The sequence below is a fragment of the Ceratotherium simum genome, chromosome 13, assembly GCF_057802395.1.
Source record: "Ceratotherium simum simum isolate JZ-2026a chromosome 13, ASM5780239v1, whole genome shotgun sequence".
NCBI lineage: Eukaryota > Metazoa > Chordata > Mammalia > Perissodactyla > Rhinocerotidae > Ceratotherium > Ceratotherium simum.
Genome location: NC_141912.1, coordinates 34,805,121 through 34,822,891, shown reverse-complemented (window position 1 = coordinate 34,822,891; position 17,771 = coordinate 34,805,121). Strand labels below are relative to the sequence as shown.

The 17,771-nt window shown below is 42.2% G+C and overlaps 1 protein-coding gene across 2 annotated transcripts; it reads left to right on the top strand.

The window, feature by feature from the left end:
- The first annotated feature begins 2,065 nt into the window (after nt 1-2,065).
- Nucleotides 2,066-7,624, top strand: LOC101387370 (HLA class II histocompatibility antigen, DM beta chain). Of its 2 annotated transcripts, none has more exons than XM_004424472.3 (6): nt 2,066-2,365; nt 3,018-3,299; nt 4,822-5,106; nt 6,599-6,715; nt 6,876-6,911; nt 7,275-7,624. In XM_004424472.3, the coding sequence occupies exons 1-6, from the start codon at nt 2,311-2,313 to the stop codon at nt 7,289-7,291; spliced, it is 792 nt and encodes a 263-aa protein (XP_004424529.2). In that variant the 5' UTR covers nt 2,066-2,310; the 3' UTR covers nt 7,292-7,624. The 2 variants fall into 2 exon arrangements, with proteins under 2 accessions (XP_004424529.2, XP_087294550.1); XM_087438424.1 differs by having other exon boundaries at nt 4,822-5,121.
- The last annotated feature ends 10,147 nt before the right edge of the window (nt 7,625-17,771 follow it).

The following is a 17,771-nucleotide window of genomic DNA, read 5'->3' as shown; positions in this document are numbered from 1 at the left end:
GCACAGGTCTCACAGGTTTTCTGTCCTGCTTTATTCTAAAAAGCACCACCGTCTTCTCATGAATAGAGAAGTGAAGTCTTCCACATTTCCTGCTGCTGCCTCACAGAAGGTTTCACATCTCCTTTCGCTGCCAGAGTGGAGACCTAAACACGAGTTGGAACTCCACTCAGCCTCAGCGTGCTGGTGGCCGGCCACACCCGCGCGGGCACAAGACCACACAGCGAGGATCCCTGTGCCAGGGCAGGCTTTGTAGACATTGGAAAGGATCCCAAGACCTGGATCCCAGCAAGGTTAGGCTTACCGCCTACCTAGGAGGAGGAGGAGGAAATGTAAAGGGGAAGTGTGTACATGTAGGAGAATTCATGCAGTTTTGAAACTGTCGAAAGAGAAAGTGGAGGAGACACTGGTTCTAAGAGCAGAAGGAATTCTGAGAACAGGAAAGATGAGACTTGGATGGATCGGTGGGCTTCCCTTTCTCCTTTTCTCAGTGGAGGCCACCACTAACTATCTTTACATGGGTTATCTCAGTCTCCAGATGTAGAAAGTGTACGGGCATGCTCAAATGTGTGTGTATGTGTCTGTGTGTGTACCTCTAGACCTTAGGTGTGAACCTTTGGACCTTTTTTCAAAACTGTAAAGTGAGGACAATTAGCATGACAATTAAAAGACAATTAGTCTTTTAAGATTAAATGAGGTAGCATGTGAAGGGCTTACCTAGGCTAGTACCCGCCACAAAGTAGAAGCTCAATAAATTTTGGGCTCCCCACCCCATTTTCTGCCCACTCCAACACCCCCGATGGTTCCTTAGAGGACTTAGAGTATAGAGCAATCTTATAACCAAGGTGGGGCTGAGAGTGGGGGTGGCTGGGAAACATGGGCAAAGCTTCAGTTTATCTCAATTAATTACACAAAACAAGTCTTTGTTTCTGATATTCACATCTGTATTCACTTTTGGTACAAGTTTTTTTTTTACCTATTCCTTTTTTCTTCATAAATATCAGATTCTCTTGGGGTCAGGGACTTTGGGGGAGGACAGATAGGTATGGCGTCAAGGGGCTCCCTCCTAATCCTCTTTCGTTTAGCTCACTGTTAAATCAAACCCCGGAGCTCTCAGAAACTACGGTGAGGAGAGGCAGCCCTGAAGCCTGTTGGGGAGCAGAGAGAAGCCAATTTAGAGTTTTAAATTTATGATGGAAAAATCAATCAATTGTACAGTTCACAATGGAATTGGAGAATGAATTGTCATTTAAAATCTGTTTTTTTCAGGGGAAGAAAAGTAGGGAAGCTTTATTTCATTTTTCTAGTGCCTTCATAATGCAGGGACCTGCCCCGGGACAGATGGGACCAGTGGGGGAAACACACAGAGGAGTTCAGAGTTTAGGGGAGACAGTTGAGCTTTGGGAACAGGCCCATCACCAACTATATATCAAGGGGCTTATGTGGAGTTACCCTGCGGTCTGCCCTGAGACCGCTCAGAGTGTAGGAGGATAGAGTTTCCTGACTCCAAAAAGCAGGAAGGAAGAAATGAAGCTCCACTGGCTAGAAAAGGAGAAGCACTGGAGGCCCAGGGAGGCCACCCTGTCGCTGACCTCTAAGGTGGAACTGCTTCTTTTAATCTGCAGTTTTGCTCTGAGGCCAGATAACTACACTCTGCCTGTGCCTTGTTCCTTCTCAGCAGCATTGCCTCTGCCACTTGCCCCAGAAGGGCCCCATGTCCTCCTGTCTCCTGGGACAGACCAAGGGTTATGTAATATCTTCCTAAGTAACCTTCCTTTAAGGAACAAGAGAGGTTATCTCGTCTCAGTCTTTGGGGAGGACACTGAGAGGAAACAGTTAAACCGGTGGGCAGTCTAGGCTACATACATCTTGGGAATATTGGGATTATTCTTTCCACTGATCTAGGGAAATCCACCTACAGACTGGTTGTTCCATAGAAAAAGAGTTGAGAGAGAGACGAGGAGTCCTTTAAAGCCTAGGGCGGGATGAGATTTACCCAGTAACTGATGATGCTAGGCTGAGGCAATCAGTGATTTGTCTCTACATTAGTCCCCGCCTATCTAGCCAATCTGGCAACTGCAGTTTGGGACGCCTGACTTGGAAGAGCTGGTAGGAACAAGTTTAGTATTTAGGGGCTGCGTAGCTTCAAATCACTCGTTTAGCAGGGATCAAGGAGCCTGGGCCACACCATATTCCACTCAGGGTCTGGAGATCAGCTACCCAGGCTGGGGATCCTAGAGCAGGCGAGGTCCCAAGGCCCCTGGAAGAGCTGGTCCAGGGGACCAAATTACCAGTGTCTCCCCAGAGCAGAACATGACCACATTCCTGCCGCTGCTGCTGGGCCTCAGCCTGGGCTGCACCGGAGCAGGTAAGGACGTTTCTTCCTGGGACCCTCCCTTCTGCTCCTGTTTCAGGCTAAGGGAGTTCAGTTTTCTTATTGGATTCGAACACCCCTGACTAGTTAGTCTCCCTGTTATATACTCCTATAGCACTTTGCACTCTACCTTTGCAGTAATTTTAATGGTAATTAAGATGTATACTTATTTGTGTAATATATATCTCCTGTTGGAATGTAGGCAAGGGCAACAGCTATCCTGTTTACTGCCGCATCCCCAGCTCCTAGCACAGTGCCTGGCACAGAGAAGAGCATTTCATAAATACGTATGGAGTGAACATTTTATACTATATGCAGCACTCAATATTCTCACTCAATAATTTGCCTTACTGAAGGTCTTGTCCTGGGTAAATCATCGTGTTCGAACATGCAAGTAATTTTGGGCCACACTTGTCCCCACACTTAGTCTCACATGCATCCCTCACATAAGAGGGAATGGGATCTGAAAACTTCTCTGTTGCTACCATCTATTCCCTTAATTGGGGCTCCCAGGGACTCCAGCACATGAGCTTGGTCAGTAGATGCTGCCCAAGGCGGGAGACCTGTGCCTCACTCACTGGGTGTAACTGAGGCTTGGGCTCCCTGCAGAGGACTCTGACCTGTCTCTCTTCTCTGGCTCCTGTAGGTGGCTTTGTGGCCCATGTGGAAAGCACCTGTCTGTTGGATGATGATGGAACTCCAAAGGTTTTCACGTATTGTGTCTCCTTCAACAAGGATTTGCTGACCTGCTGGGATCCAGAGAATGCCACAATGGCCCCTTGTGAATTTGGGGTGCTGAATGGCCTGGCCACATACCTCTCAACGTACCTCAACAAAAACAAAAGCCTACTCCAGCGCTTGTCCAATGGGCTCCAGGACTGTGCCACACTCACCCAGCCCTTCTGGGGATCATTGACCAATAGGACACGTAAGGAGAGAGGGGTACAGAGGGGCTCTTAGGAGGCACAGTTAGGAGAGGGGAGGCCAAGGAGGATCCCTCAGCAGGCAAGGGGTTTGACATTTGGGCAGGAAAGAAGCAGAAAATATGTGGACTTGGAGTGTAGAAAGAGGGAGTGTTGACCCTGAAGGGGAAACAAGGTGGTTGATGGGGGTGGACCAAGAATAAAGAAGAGAGGTGATGTTTGAGCTGGTGAGGAGCTATTGATGGGAGAGTAAGCACGTTTTCCTCCTATGCAGGGCAACTCAGGATGCAGGTCCAACTTCAACCAGGGGTGTGTCAGAATAACCAGAATGGGTTTTCCCAAAATGTTCATGCCTCTTTATCCCGGGTTTTGATGTTCTAGGTATGGGATGGGCCCAAGCTTGGGAATATTTGGAAAGTCTTCCAGGAGATGCCGACGCATGCTCTCTCACCCTTAATCCCTTGCATTGAGAATGACTTGGCTTGGTAAAAGAAAACTTGAAGATCTCCATAGGACAGAGTAGTGTGTCTTAAGTGTGATTTCTGAACCACTTTTCTCAGAATTGCCTAGGGAAGGTGCTTGTTAAAAATGCAAGCCCTTGGGGCAGGCCTGATGGCATAGTGGTTAAGTTTGTGTACCCGGCTTTGGCGGCCCCGGGTTTTCAGTTTCGGATCCCAGGCATGGACCTATGCACTGCTTATCAAGCCATGCTGTGGCAGGCATCCCACATATATGTAGAGGAAGATGGATATAGATGTGAGCCCAGGGCTAATCTTCCTCAGCAAAAAGAGGAGGATTGGCAATGGATGTTAGCTCAGGGCTAATCTTCCTCAACAACAACAAAAAAGCAAGCCCTTGAGTACCACTAGAGATCCATTGAATGAAATTATCTGGGGATGCAGGCTAGGGAATCTGCATTTTAACACAATTCTTGGATTTTTATTTAAGATTTTGTTTGAAAAGCACCAAGGTAGAGGCAAGCAGGAGGGTCACCTGGGAGAATAAACTAGTAAAAGAAGGCAATATTAACAATCTCATTAATTTGGACTATACTAATCCAAATTTAAGAGAGTTAGTCCTGAGTTAGGCTTGTTTCCTTAAACTATCTGAGGAAAAATAGATTTTATTTAGCAAATTAATTTGCTAAATGAGATTTGAGGACACAAGTCTTTTTCTGCCTTTACAAACCCCAACTTATAACCCTGTACAACTGTTAGCTTATGAGCTTGAAATAAATACAATGATTTCTGAAACAGCTTGCTGTTCAGATCCAGCTTCTACTTATTGTGATCAAACATAATTTTGGAGGAGAAAAGAATGGAAGGGGCAGCGAAGGAATGGGAGAAAAGAAAGAGTGAAGCAGGAGTAAATTCTAACTCCTCATTTTCAAAGGCATGTGTGGTAGAATGGGATGGGGTGGGAGGTAGGTTGGCAAAATCCCTGAAGAATTGAAGTAAGAAAGAAACCAGGTAGGAGAAAAAGCCAGAACGTTTCCCTTCTTCATGACTGTGTTTTCCTCCTATGCAGGGCCACCATCTGTGCAAGTAGCCAAAACTACTCCTTTTAACACGAGGGAGCCTGTGATGCTGGCTTGCTATGTGTGGGGCTTCTACCCAGCTGATGTGACCATCACATGGATGAAGAATGGGCAGTTTATCCCCCCTCACAGCAGTGCCCATAAGACTGCCCAGCCCAATGGAGACTGGACATACCAGACCGTCTCCCATTTAGCCACAACCCCCTCTTTTGGGGACACCTACACCTGTGTGGTGGAGCACACTGGGGCTCCTGAGCCCATCCGTCATGACTGGAGTAAGTGTTTGGCAGGTAGGAGGAATTAGCGTTAAAGCAGAGAGATTTTGGAAGTGGGTGGTTGAAAAAGGAACACCAATATTTTGGAAGAGGGAGTGAGATATGGATAGGTCCATGGTATATGGTGGAGAGGGAGATGCTGAGAATGAGAAGTGAGTCTGGAGGAGCTTATGGAGGGCTTATGACCAGAGATGGGGCAAGAGGATACAGGAATGGAAAGAGTGAGTTATTGTTGTTGCTGTGGTGGTTTGGTTGATGTTGTTGTGTACTTGTCTGAGGGTGGGAGGAGGGCATGACTGTCCTGAAAAGAGGATGTAGATTTGGTAACCGCATTTTCAGAACCGAAAATTGTGATGCAATATTCTGGGATCCTCAGATTTCAACTGTTTTGTTGTCAGATCAGGAATGGGAATTGGAGAAATAAAGAAAGTTGCAGAAGAAAGGAGACTTTCTTTGGTATGCGGGCAGTACTGAATTTGGGCTGCTCTATCAGGGATGAAAGAGCCACGGCTGGTAGACACTTTGGTGTGCATGCTTGGGGCTAATGAACAAGGAACCAATCACCATTGTTTGAACCTCAGAAGTGGTTCTTAGTAGTAATTGGTAGTTAAAGGAAAGGCGAGAAGTTGCACGCAGACTTGGGGGTTCTTGGGAAAGAGAAGAGGAAGAAATGAGGAAGAAGAAGGGTGTCTACAAAGGGCCAGGCAACAGGATCCCAGACTGGCTACTGAGACCAGGCCTCCCCCTGTCAGGAGTGTTGTGTCTTTCTGGGCAGCTGAGAAGAGCATGAGGAGTAGAGAGTGGAACCCACGTGCTCACCTGAGCTCACCTGGGGAAAAATCTTCACAGCATGCACAGGGAGTCTCCTTTGGTGGTGGAATGTTCATTTTAGCCTAAGAAAGGAATCCAGGTGGGACAGGATTCAGAGTGTGAACAGCTCCAGGAAGGGGTGGGCTGTGGAACGGGATGGAGACAGGTCCTGAAAGGACACGTGAGAAATCCGTATGCGGACAGATAGGAAACACAAGTATTTGGAATGTAATGGAATAACTCGTGGAATAGAACTATTGGAAGTTAGGAAAGGTGGAAAGCCATTTTAATAGGAAAATGCTCAAATAGAACAAGTAAGGGAGAAAACATTGTCATCATGGGGTAAATGGAGAGGGGAATGAGGAACCCTTTATCCTTTGGTGAGGATGCCTTTGGGTGAAGGAAGAAAATAGAATGCCTTGAAAGGCCCCACCATATTAGACAGGAACTGGAAGCTGGGGTGCTAACTCAGAGGAGATGGATCCTCCAGGTTACTCTAGGAGCAGAGATTTCAAGCATAGGGTTTTGAGGAAAGGCCATTTCCTTGGGAGTGGGATGGTGTGAGCTAGATCATTGGGGTTGGGATAAAACACCTTTTGAACCTGCTAGGTGGAAGTCGCAATAAATTAGGTTGCTAGGATGAGCAACAGAGATTGGTTCTAGAAAGTTTCTACTTTTGCAGCACCTGGGCTGTCTCCATCGCAGACAGTGAAGGTTTCTGTGTCTGTAGTGACGCTGGGCCTGGGCCTCATCATCCTCTTTCTTGGTTTGCTCAGTTGGCGGAGAGCTAGGTCCTTTGGTGAGTGACCCTCTTGAACTCCTTTTGCCATTCTCAGTCCCAATCTCTGCTCACTTTCTGTTTGTGACTGGTTCTTCCATTGCTGCCCCATTTGCTGTGAATAATGCCAGATGCTTTTATCTACAAAGACTGTCCTCTAATCACACATTTTCTCTCCTAGGCTACACTGTCCTCCCTGGGTCCAATTATCCAGAAGGTAACATCTCTGTTGGTTTGTTTGCCTACTAGTCCTTTGGAGGGGGTGAGAGTTAGAGGGGGTCAGCACTGGGTTCAGCTACGGGTGCCTATAGTAGGGGTGATTCCCCCAGGATCTAGCCAAGAGCATGATTTAAGCTGCCATTTTTGGGATTAGGAGCAGGTAAGAGGAGAGCCTGCCTTCCTCTTCTACCAATGGCATGTCTATGGAGAGGAGCCTGAAGGTGGCTTCCTTAGTATTAGTTCTTGGTAATCTAGAATTTTCGATATCACTGTATTAAGGTCTCTGGCATGGATAGTTATCCAGATAAATGATGGGCTCAAGTTGGTTTGGAGCCTTATCTCCTTTTTATTTCTTCTGCAGGTCAGCACATTTCCTAGAGGCAGAATTCGATAGCTTCCACTCCAAGTGAGGAGATTCAAACTCTCGGTCATGCTGCTGTGCCCCTCCAACATCCTCAAACCATTCACAGTTTCTTGGATCCTATGGTTTTTCCATCCAATTCTTTGAATTTCCCAGTCCTCCTATGTAAACCTTAGCAACTTGGGGGAGCTCATTCCTGGGAATATTCTGTAACCAAGTTATTGTCCAAGCTATATTTCTATGGGGAATGTAATCTGGGGAGGGAGGCTAAGGGCCCTCCTGGGGGCCCCACAGAGGGCAGTGAGTGGCTGGTGATCGTCTCTGAGGAATAAACTCTGGTGTTGTTTTTCCGTGCTTTTTCCTGAGGCCCTGAGGAGGGACTAGGAATGAGCGGAGTTAGGGGCTGGGGTTAATTCTGTCCTACTTGGGTGGAGGAATCAGTGCCTTTTCCCATCTAGACATGACAGAGTTCGGGGCAGTTTTCTGATTTATAATTTATAAGAAGAAATTAAACTGTAATGGGACAGAGTCACAGAGTAAAGGAGGGGAAGGGGATTAACAGTTTACTTACCTTATAAGGGATCTCAGGAGGATTAAATGAGTTCATACTTGTAAACGGCTGACAACATCATCTGACACATAGTGAGCCCACAATAGTGACGTTAGCTATTATCGGTCACTCAACTTTCCAGGCCAGGCATTGCCCCAGGTGCTTTACATGCATTATTTCATTTAATCCTCATCGCAACCCTGACACAGACCCTCAGATAGTCAGGATTCAGGGGGCAGAGCTTAACTTCAGATCTAAGTTCTGGGCAGTTATTTTTTCCATACCTTAAGTGGGGAAGGGACCATAGCTCGAGCGCTTGTCATGACCTAGGTACTGGGCTAAGTGCCTTCTGTTTGTATCTCATTCACTTCTCACTATAACCCCATAAGGAATAGATTGTCTCCCTCCATGTTATAGACAAAGAAAGTGAGGTTCAGAGAGGTTAAATAGCGTGTCCAGGGTCAAAGAACAAATTCTTTATAGGATGTTTGTTTACCTGAGCTGGAAGTAAGGAGATTGCTTTATTCTGAGGACCCTCATGCTGGTGAGCACACCACACTCTTCAGAGCCACCCTTCCATTCCCCTGTACCCAAAGCCAAAGAGCATCTGCTGTTAAGGGGTAGAAGAGAGGTGCGATTGTTTCCAATGAAGGGCGACACCTGCTGGACACAGACAGCTGGGCAGTGGAATTGTTTTTGGAATTAGAGTTGGATACTGGACTTCCGGAAGGAAAAGAAACCAAAAATGAAGACAAGTACTGGAGGGGCTTAGCCTAACAGAGGATTGTGGAGGGAGAGCAAGGGGTTATGGAAGCATATTTGTCTGTGGGTATCTATGCAGGAACATTAAGATCAGAATCTGATGAGCTGGGGGAAGGAGTCAGAAGACAGACTGTGTGTGGGATCTTCCTGTGTACTGCTCTCCATGGCTGTGTGTGGGGTGGATGCGAGAGGTGGTCATGGACTAGAACCCTTCGTCGTTAGACTGTGTCTATGCTGATGGGACCCTGGAGAAGAGTGGGGGTAGCACTGTTCATACAGACTTGATACGATATCCAAAGTAGGTGCTCAGTGTTTGCCCAATCAATAAATTGATCTCCTCCACATCTGTGGTTTCCCCAGAAGCATCCTTGTGATCAGGGCATCTTTTCTGGAAGGAGTTTACTGGAGAAGTCAATGGGAAGGGAAGGTGCTCATGAATTCAAAAGGGTTATTCTCTGAGCAGGGCCACGTCAGATAGGAAGAGGAAAAGTGTTGCGTGCTGTGCTAATCGGTGGAGGTAGACTCAGAAATTAATCTCTATACATTTTATCAATTTTATGTTCCCTTTTCTTCACATTTCTATATAGCATGTAATTAATTAGCTTATGCATCATGTAAATAATCTTCCACCTCTTTGTGTGCTTTCTTTAATAACTTGCTGTTTGAAGTCTTGTCATATTGTTTCATTTTCATTTTCCATTCACTGTTCTTGTTTTTGCTTTCGCTTGTTTGACAAAGCAAATTCTTTTTGAAATTCTAGTCTAGTCTATTCTAGGGGGCAGGAGGGGGTTTGGGTCTTGTCTCTGCCTGCTTGGTGTTGAAGGAGAAGCTGCACATCCACAGGGTCTGGGTCTGGCCACAGCAGTGGGAATCAAAGCGACGGGACCCCAGGGGAAGGAAGGAGAGAGTCAGCTAAGTGGATAGGTTCCAGTCCCCCTCTGGAGATTCCTGGGCAGGCTTTTCTCTGCCCTAACCTTGTAGGTTTTTGTTTTATAGGGAAGCTGTCCCCTTCCAGATGGGGAGCAGGAAAAAGTTCCATGTAGATCTCTTGGGATCCAGGAAGCCAGATTACGTTAGGGAGAAAAGAGAGGAAGTACATGTCATTACACAGGGGAATGAGTGGTGCCTGGAAGGAAGGTAGGAGAGGAATAATGGTAGACCAGCTCCAGGAATGTGTGAGCAGGTAGAACGTTAAACATAGTGAAATGCCAAAGAGGGGTGTGTGTGTGTGTGTGTGTGTGTGTGTGAGAGAGAGAGAGAGAGATGGAGCGAGAGAGGGAGAGGGTAGGAGAGAGAGGAAGGTGAGGAGAAAAGGAGAGAAGGGGAAAGGGAGAGAGAGTGTGAGATGGGCTTTTGGGTTATATGTAATCCAAGTGGCACAAGGAATGGTTTTCTCCCTTCAATGTCTTGTTTGTCTTAAAAGCTGACCTTGGAGCTGGAATTGACTTTAGAGGTCATCTAGTTCAACTCTCCACCCATGAAAGAACTGGGTCTGTGTCCACGAGGGCATGCACAATGCAGAGTTGCTTCAACCCTTGGGGCAGATACCAGTATTTTAAAGAAATGTGTTGACCTTACGTTTTAGGTTCTTCTTTTGACTGTTAGACAATGAGAATAAAACCCCAATACACAATGAGAAGATGTATCCTCAGCGTTGGTCCTGAGGGAGAGTGTGGACCTGTGGTCCAGGTTCTCCTTGTTTCCTTACCCATTCACACATTTCATGTGAAAGGAACAAAGATTGGTATTTAATCTCAATGTTTATTTAGGAAAATTATTTTTAGAGCATCTTCTCAAGTAATTCCGTTTCCAAAGTAAGATTGGGCAAATCCGATGACAAATGAGAGTGGAGTCTAACCCCATCCCCACTCTGGTTTTTGTTGGAGAGCCTGCCATTCCCAGGAGCCCTCAGACTGTCTTGAAGCAGGGCAGGGGGTATTTCTCCTTGGTGCTTCCTGCCACCCCTTGCCTAGACCAATCCCCAGGGGCTGCAGAGAGTAGAGAGGCCCCAAGCCCCAAGGGATTGCTCCCAGCAGGGGACTCACTGGCTCTCTCGACCCTTCCTCTCCCACTTTCCCATTGCATATGAGGCTTCCAAGAGCCCCTGACCAGACTGGTCTGGGGCAGGGAATGAAGAAATATATGGCTTTCATTGTATCAGGGCCTCAACAGAAGACAGATGGCACACTCAAATAGGATAGTTCAAGGAGAGTCTATTCACAAGGAAGTATTTACAAAGAAGTGGGTGGAGGCTAGTACAGTCACCTGGAGCTAGCAGCAGCTGAGCTGTTACTACCCCAAGGCCTCGAGATACGGGAGACTGGAGAGGTTATCAGAACTCAGAAGGAGAACAAGCCCTGTGGAGCTGCCACCTTGCTGGCAGCAGTTTCCTTCAGTCAAGGGACAATGCCAGCCCAAGGTGACCTTGCAGGGAGGGAGCCAAGGGAGTAAAAACCCCTGACCTCACTCTCCTCCTTCCTCTGCTCTCAGGACAAGGCTGAAAGCAAGAGGAAGCCAGGGAGTTTGGGAGCCTGTGATGTCTCACAGCTCAGCACCCTGGGCAGACACTGGGATGGAGAAGTGCGGAGAGTGGGTTGGCAAAGCAGATGGAGGACAGTTGGCACATTCACAATATGAAGGAAAGAAGCCAAGGTTGGCAGCAGCGGGGAGAAAGATGTAAAACTTGGGCTTCCTTTGGACGTGCACAGAGACAAGACCTCAGTAGCAAGAGAAGACTAAGTTTGTAGTTCCCTGCTGGGGGACCTGGGGAATACTCATTTCTAGTTCTCTCTTTCCACCGCCTGCCCACCCAAGGTTCATGTAACTCTTTGTAGGTCTTTATTTTTTCGTACATATTTTACAGTGAGTTTATTGAGTTCCTTAAAATTAAACTTGAATTTTGATTGAGGCTATACAGAGTTTATAGAGCAATTTAGGGATAAATAATTTGTTTTTAGTATCAGTCATCCCATGTAATGCAGAAGATATTTCCCCATTTATTCAAATGTCTTGCTTGTTCTTTATTATGTTTTTGTGTGTGTGTGTGAGGAAGATTGGCCCTGAGCTAACATCTGTTGTCAATCTTCCTCTTTTTTTTACTTGAGTAAGATTAGCCCTGAGCTAACATCTGTACCAATCTTCCTCTATTTTTTGTATGTGGGACACTGTCACAGCATGGCTGCTGAGTGGTCTAGGTTGGCGCTTGGGATTGGACCCCATGAACCTGGGCCACTGAAGCGGAGCGTGCCGAACTTTTAACCACTTGGTTACAGGGCTGGCCCCCCAATTCAATGTATTTTTAATTTTCCCTTGAGACTTACTCTTTGATCCATGGATTATTTAAAAATGATTGCTCAGTTTCCAAGTATTTGGAGATTTTCCTGTTATCATTATGTTACTGATTTCTAGTTTGATTTCACTGTGGTCAGAGAACACACTCTGTATAATTTTGATTCTTTTAAATTTATCAACATTTGTTTTATGGCTCCAGATATAGTCCATCTTGATATATGTTCCATGGGCACTTGAAAAGATATATATTCTGCTGTGGTTGGGTGGACTGTTTTATAGATGCAGATTAGATCCCATTGGTTGATGGTATTGTTGAGTTCTCCTATAGCCTTTCTGATTTTCTGTCTAGTTATTCTATTAATTTTTGGTAGAATTGTGTTGAAGTCTTCAACTATAACTGTAGATTTATGTATTTCTCCTTTCAGTTATATCAGTTTTTGCTTCACATATTTCATAGCTCTGTTGTTTTGTGTGTAAACATATAAGAACGCTAGGTCTTCTTGGTAGATTGACCCTTTTATCATTATAAAATGTCCCAATCTGTCTCTGATAATTTTCTTTGCTCTGAAGTTTATCTGATAATAGTATATTCATTCATGTTTTTCTTTGATTAATGATTGCATGATATTTTTTTCCCCTCTTTTACTTTTAACCTGCCTATATTGTTATATTTGAACTGAGTTTCTTGTAGGTAGGATATCTTTGGTTCACTCTTTTAAAATCCACTCTACCAATCTCTGTCTTTTAATTCATGTATTTATACCATTTACATTTAATGTAATTATTGATGTGTGTATCAGTCTACTTGGCTTTCATAACAAAATACCATAGATCGAGTGGCTTAAACAACAGAAATTTATTTTCCTGCCGTTCTGGAGACTGAAAGTCCAAGATCAGAGTGCCAACATGATTGGTTTCTGGTGAGGGATCTATTCCTGGCTTGTAGATTGCTGCCTTCTTATTGTGTCCTCCCATGGAGGGAGGGGGGAGGAGGAAGAGAGAGAACACTCTAGTCTCTCTTCCTCTTCTCATAAGGACACTAATCCTATCAGATCAGAGCCCTTAATCTTAATTACTTCCATAAAGGCCTTATCTCCAAATACATTAGGGGTTAGGGCTTCAATACATGAATTTTGGGAGAACACAATTCAGTCCATGGTAATATGGTAGGGCTTAATTTTGCCATTTTATCTTTTGTTTTCTGTTCTCTCTGTTTTTCATTTCTCTGTTTACTTTTTTCTACCTTTCTGTGGCTTACTTGAACATTTTTTATAATTCCATTTTTATTTATCTATCTATTTTTGAGTGTATCTCTTTGTATAGCTATTTTAGTGGTTGTTCTAGGTATCACATTATACATACATAACTATCACAGTCTACTGGTGTCATCATTTACCAGTTTGAGTGAAGTATAGAAACCTTACCTCCCTTTATGTCTCCCTTCCCTCCCTCATTTATAATATAATTGTCTTCCCCTACATACATTTAGAACCACATCAGACAGTGTTATAATTTCTGTTTCAACCACCAAACATAATTTAGAAAACTCAAGAGAAGAAAAATTTACTGTATGTACTCATATATTTTGCTTTCCTTGTTCTTCTTTCCTGATGTTCCAAGCTTCCTATTTTATCATTTTCATTCTGTATAGAGAACTTCTTTTAGCCATTATCATTATTGCTGGGCAGGTATGTGAGTTCTCCCCCCACCTCTCATCTTCACTGACATCCTGGGGAGGGGGCCTCATTGCTAGTCTGAAGAAATGAAATTCTTGGCATCCTAATTGGTCTTCTAGGACACCACTGCAGGGTGATGTTGAGGTGCATTGTTACAGGCTCAAGAGGGCAGAAGTCTAGGCTTCCCATTTGGTCTTTCTGGTGTGAGTAGGAATGGGCCACAGTTATTTCTGTGGTGTTTGCCTGGAATAAAGAAGTTATTTTCTAAAAGTTTTCTATCTTGATAGGCTGCCTCTGTCTTGGTCTTTTGGCTAGCAATATCAGACTTCTGTTGGGGCTTTTTTTGTTTGTGCCAGTTGCTCTTTCCAAGTTGCCAGTTTCTTTAACTCCAAGTCTGGGATATATGAGTCAAGAAGAAAGCCCAAGGAACTCACCATTGTGTCATTCCTTAGATCCCGGCATCCTAGATGGTCTGCCTTCTTATCTCCACCTTTCAGAGTCTTCTTATGTTTGTTTTATAATGTCCAGGGTTTTTAGTTGTACTTAGTGGGAGGAATAGAGAAAAGAAGGTCTATTTCATCTTCCCAGAAGCAGAAGTCCTTGCTATTGGTTTTTATGTACAACCTTTACTAAATTAAGTAGGTTTCCTTTTATTCCTAGTTTTCTAAGAGCTTTTTAAATAAAAAATCATAAATAGATGTTTAAATTTTAAAAATAGTTTTCCAGCATTGATTTATTTAATTATATGTATTTCCCTCTTAATCTCCTAATATGGTGAATTATATTGAGAGTTTTTTAAATGTGAAACAGCTTTGCATTCCTGTGATAAACTCTGTTTGATCATCCTATAGTTACATACTTACTGTTGGTTTTATCTAGTTAATATTTTACTTAGGGTGTTGTATTTACTTTTATAAAGCATGTATATTAAACTTGCTTTTCTTGTATTCATTCTTGTGTACTTGTATTCCTTATTTATTTTTGTAATAAAAATTCCTCTGTACAATGAGCTGGGCAGATCTTTTTCTTCATTTTCTTTTCTGGAACAACATATATATGTATCTTTTCAAAGGCCAGCTTTTGTTTTCATTAATTCTTTTATTGCTTTTAATTCTCTATTGCATTGATCTCTATCCTTATCTTTACTATTTCCTTCCTTATTTCTTTGGGTTTGTTCTGTTCCTCTTTACCCTAACTTTTGAGTTGAATGCTTAGCTCATTTTATTTACTTTTTTTTCTTTAAGTTCCTGATAAGTTTGCTTAAAGGTACAAAATTCTCTTGTGAGTTCTGCTTTAATCATATCTAAAAAATTCTGATATGTAGTATTTTAATTTCTATTCAATTCTAATTAATCTTTATATTTTTAATAATTTTTATTTTAACTCAAATGTTATCTATGAAAACTTTAAACTTTTTATTTTTTAATTTTTTTATTTCATTTTTTTTACTGAGAAAGATGCTCCCCGAGCTAACATCTGTTGCCAATATTCCTCTCCTTTCTTTTTTTTCCTCCCCAAAGCCCCATTACATAGTTGTATATTCTAGTTGTAGGTCCTTCTGGTTCTTCTATGTGAGCCACCACCACAGCAGGGCAACTGACAGATGAGTGGTGTGGTTCTGCGCCTAGGAACAAAACCCGGGCCCCTGCAGCAGAGTGCGACAAACTTTAACTTCTAGGCCATCAGGGCTGGCTCTTAAACTTTTTATTTTGCAATAATTTCAAACTTACAGAAAAATTAGAAGACTATACAAAGAATTCTTATGACACTTTGTCTAGATTCAACAATTTTTAACATTTTGCTATGTTTACTTTCTTTTTCTCTCCGTTTCTGTTTCTGTCTCTAGTATTTTTTCCTAACCATTTTAGAGTAAGTTGCAGACATCACGCCCCTTTACTGCAAAATATTTTAGTGAATTTCTTAAGAACAAGAAATATAAACACAGGAGAATGATAATATTCAGGAAATTTAACTTCATCATAACACTATTATCTAATCCGGAGTACATATTCAAATTTCACTAATTTCTCAGTAAAGGTCTTTGTAGTCCCCCCACTCCCCCTAGCTTCCTGCTCTGCAATCCAGAATCACGCATTTCAGCAAGTTCTCTTGTTTCTTTAGTCGTTTTTAATCTGGAAGAATTCTTCGGATTCTTACTTATTGATGCTTGACTAATAAACTTCAGCTTAAATAATTTTATTGTTCCGCTCTCCAAGATCTTTCTTATTTTTCTGCCTATCTACCAGTTTTTGAGAGACGTTTGTTAAAATCACCAACTGCCATTTAAAAATAAATCAACTTTACTTGTAGTTCTTTCACTTATTGCTTTATAAATTGTGAGGCTGTATTGTTGATTTTATGTATATTTATCATTACTATATCTTCTTGCTCTATTGTTTCTTTTCTAGTTACATAAAAATCTTTCCTTTTGTCCTTTATGCACTTTTATTCAAAATTTAAATTCTATTTTGTTGTGTATTGAGATTGTCGCCCGACTTTCTTTTGGATCATATTTGCCACCTGGTAAATCTTTTCTTCCTTTTAATTTCAACCTTCCTGTGTCTTCCTGCTTTAAGTGTGTTTACTGTAAATAACACATGGTGTAGTCTTTTTATTTTCTCCATTATGAGAGCCTCTCTCTTTTAATTGGTAACTACTGACATGTTGACTAATTTTTGTCTCATTTTACATTTTGTATTTATAGTATATTTTTCTTCCTTTTTCTTACTTTCAATTTGCTAGACTGATTTTTTTTCTGCTGAATTAAAAGTTACATATATTGCTTCTGTTCTTACGATGGTTGCCGTTAATTTAAGACATACGCTCATGTTTACTTACCTTTATTAGTTTCTTAAATATCTTAATATTTATATCTTGCCCTCAAATTCTTTAGCATACTCTTATGTCCTTTTGATTTTCTCTTTAAAATGTATTTATTTTTAACTTTTTCTTCCAGCATTATTGAGGTGTGATTGACAAATAAAAATTGTATATATTTAAGTTGTACAATGTGGCTTTTTTAAAGGTGTATGATGTGATGGTTTAATATGTGTATACATTGTAAAATGATTACCACAATCAAGTCAAGTAACACATCCATCACCTGCCCTTTTGATTCTTTCCTTCTCTCACCCAAATGCCAATCCTCCCACCAAGTGGATATTGTCTAGATTTTAAAATCTGAGGTTACACCCACACCCACACCCACACCCATTTACTCTTTTTCTTTAACATGGTCCTGGATTTATTGACAAATCTCCCTTATTTCTATATTCCTTGTTGTAACTTCCTTGATTTGACTCTTCTTGTTTAAGTATTTTCTCCAAGATTGTTTTTAATATGAGTCTTTGGGTTCTAAGGCTTCGTATGCTTGAGAATATATTTATTATGCCATCTCCTTTGAATAGCAATTTAGATGTCTATCAAGTTCTAGATTCAAGCTTATTTTCCTTCACTACTATAAACTATTATTTTATTTTCTTCTTGCATCTATTGATGTTGCTGAAAAGTTTGATGTCAATCTGATTCTTACTCTGTTGTAGATGAGTTATTCTTTCTTTCTGTGAGCTTAGCATATTTCTTCGTCTCATTATGATGAGCCTAGGTATGGAGTTTTTCTTATCGCTCCTGTTTGGTGCTCCTTGAGCACTTTATTCTGAAGTCGTTCATCTTTCTGTAATATTGGTAAATTCATTACTCATTATTTCCTCAAATATTTCTTCTCTCTTTCTCACTGTGAGACCTCATTATCCAGATGTCTCCATTTCTATTTCCACCTGCCATTTTGCTGGACTCTCCTTTATATTTTTGATGTCTTTATTCTTTTCTGCTCTTTTCAAGGAGAATTCCTTCAACTTATCTTCCACCTCACTAATTATTCTTCAGCTCTCTCCATCCTGCTACTTGTTCCATCTATAGTGTATGTCATTTATACTGTTATGGTTTTAATATCTGATATTATCTCTTTATTTTTATGAATTATTGGTTTTGCTTTATGTTGTTGTCTTTTACTATCTTGTTACGTGTATTTACATCTTATTTTAAGTTCTTGGTTCACCTTTTCCACAATTCCACATTAGATAGTATATAGTGTTCAATTTATTATCTATGTTTTACAGTGGTTTTAGTCCTTAGCTGTCTAATTCTGTGGGTCTGTGAGCTCACGTCTCCATAGGGGCAACGGCTAGTTTGTGGGGTAATGTGTAATGGGAAAGAGAT

Bases quoted from the DNA above. Each gene is read 5' to 3' on its own strand.
- LOC101387370 (XM_087438424.1), top strand. From the start codon at position 2,311: ATGACCACATTCCTGCCGCTGCTGCTGGGCCTCAGCCTGGGCTGCACC. The intron at 2,366-3,017 runs GTAAGGACGTTT...TGGCTCCTGTAG, and splicing joins CCTGGGCTGCACCGGAGCAG to GTGGCTTTGTGGCCCATGTG. The intron at 6,716-6,875 runs GTGAGTGACCCT...TTTCTCTCCTAG, and splicing joins GCGGAGAGCTAGGTCCTTTG to GCTACACTGTCCTCCCTGGG.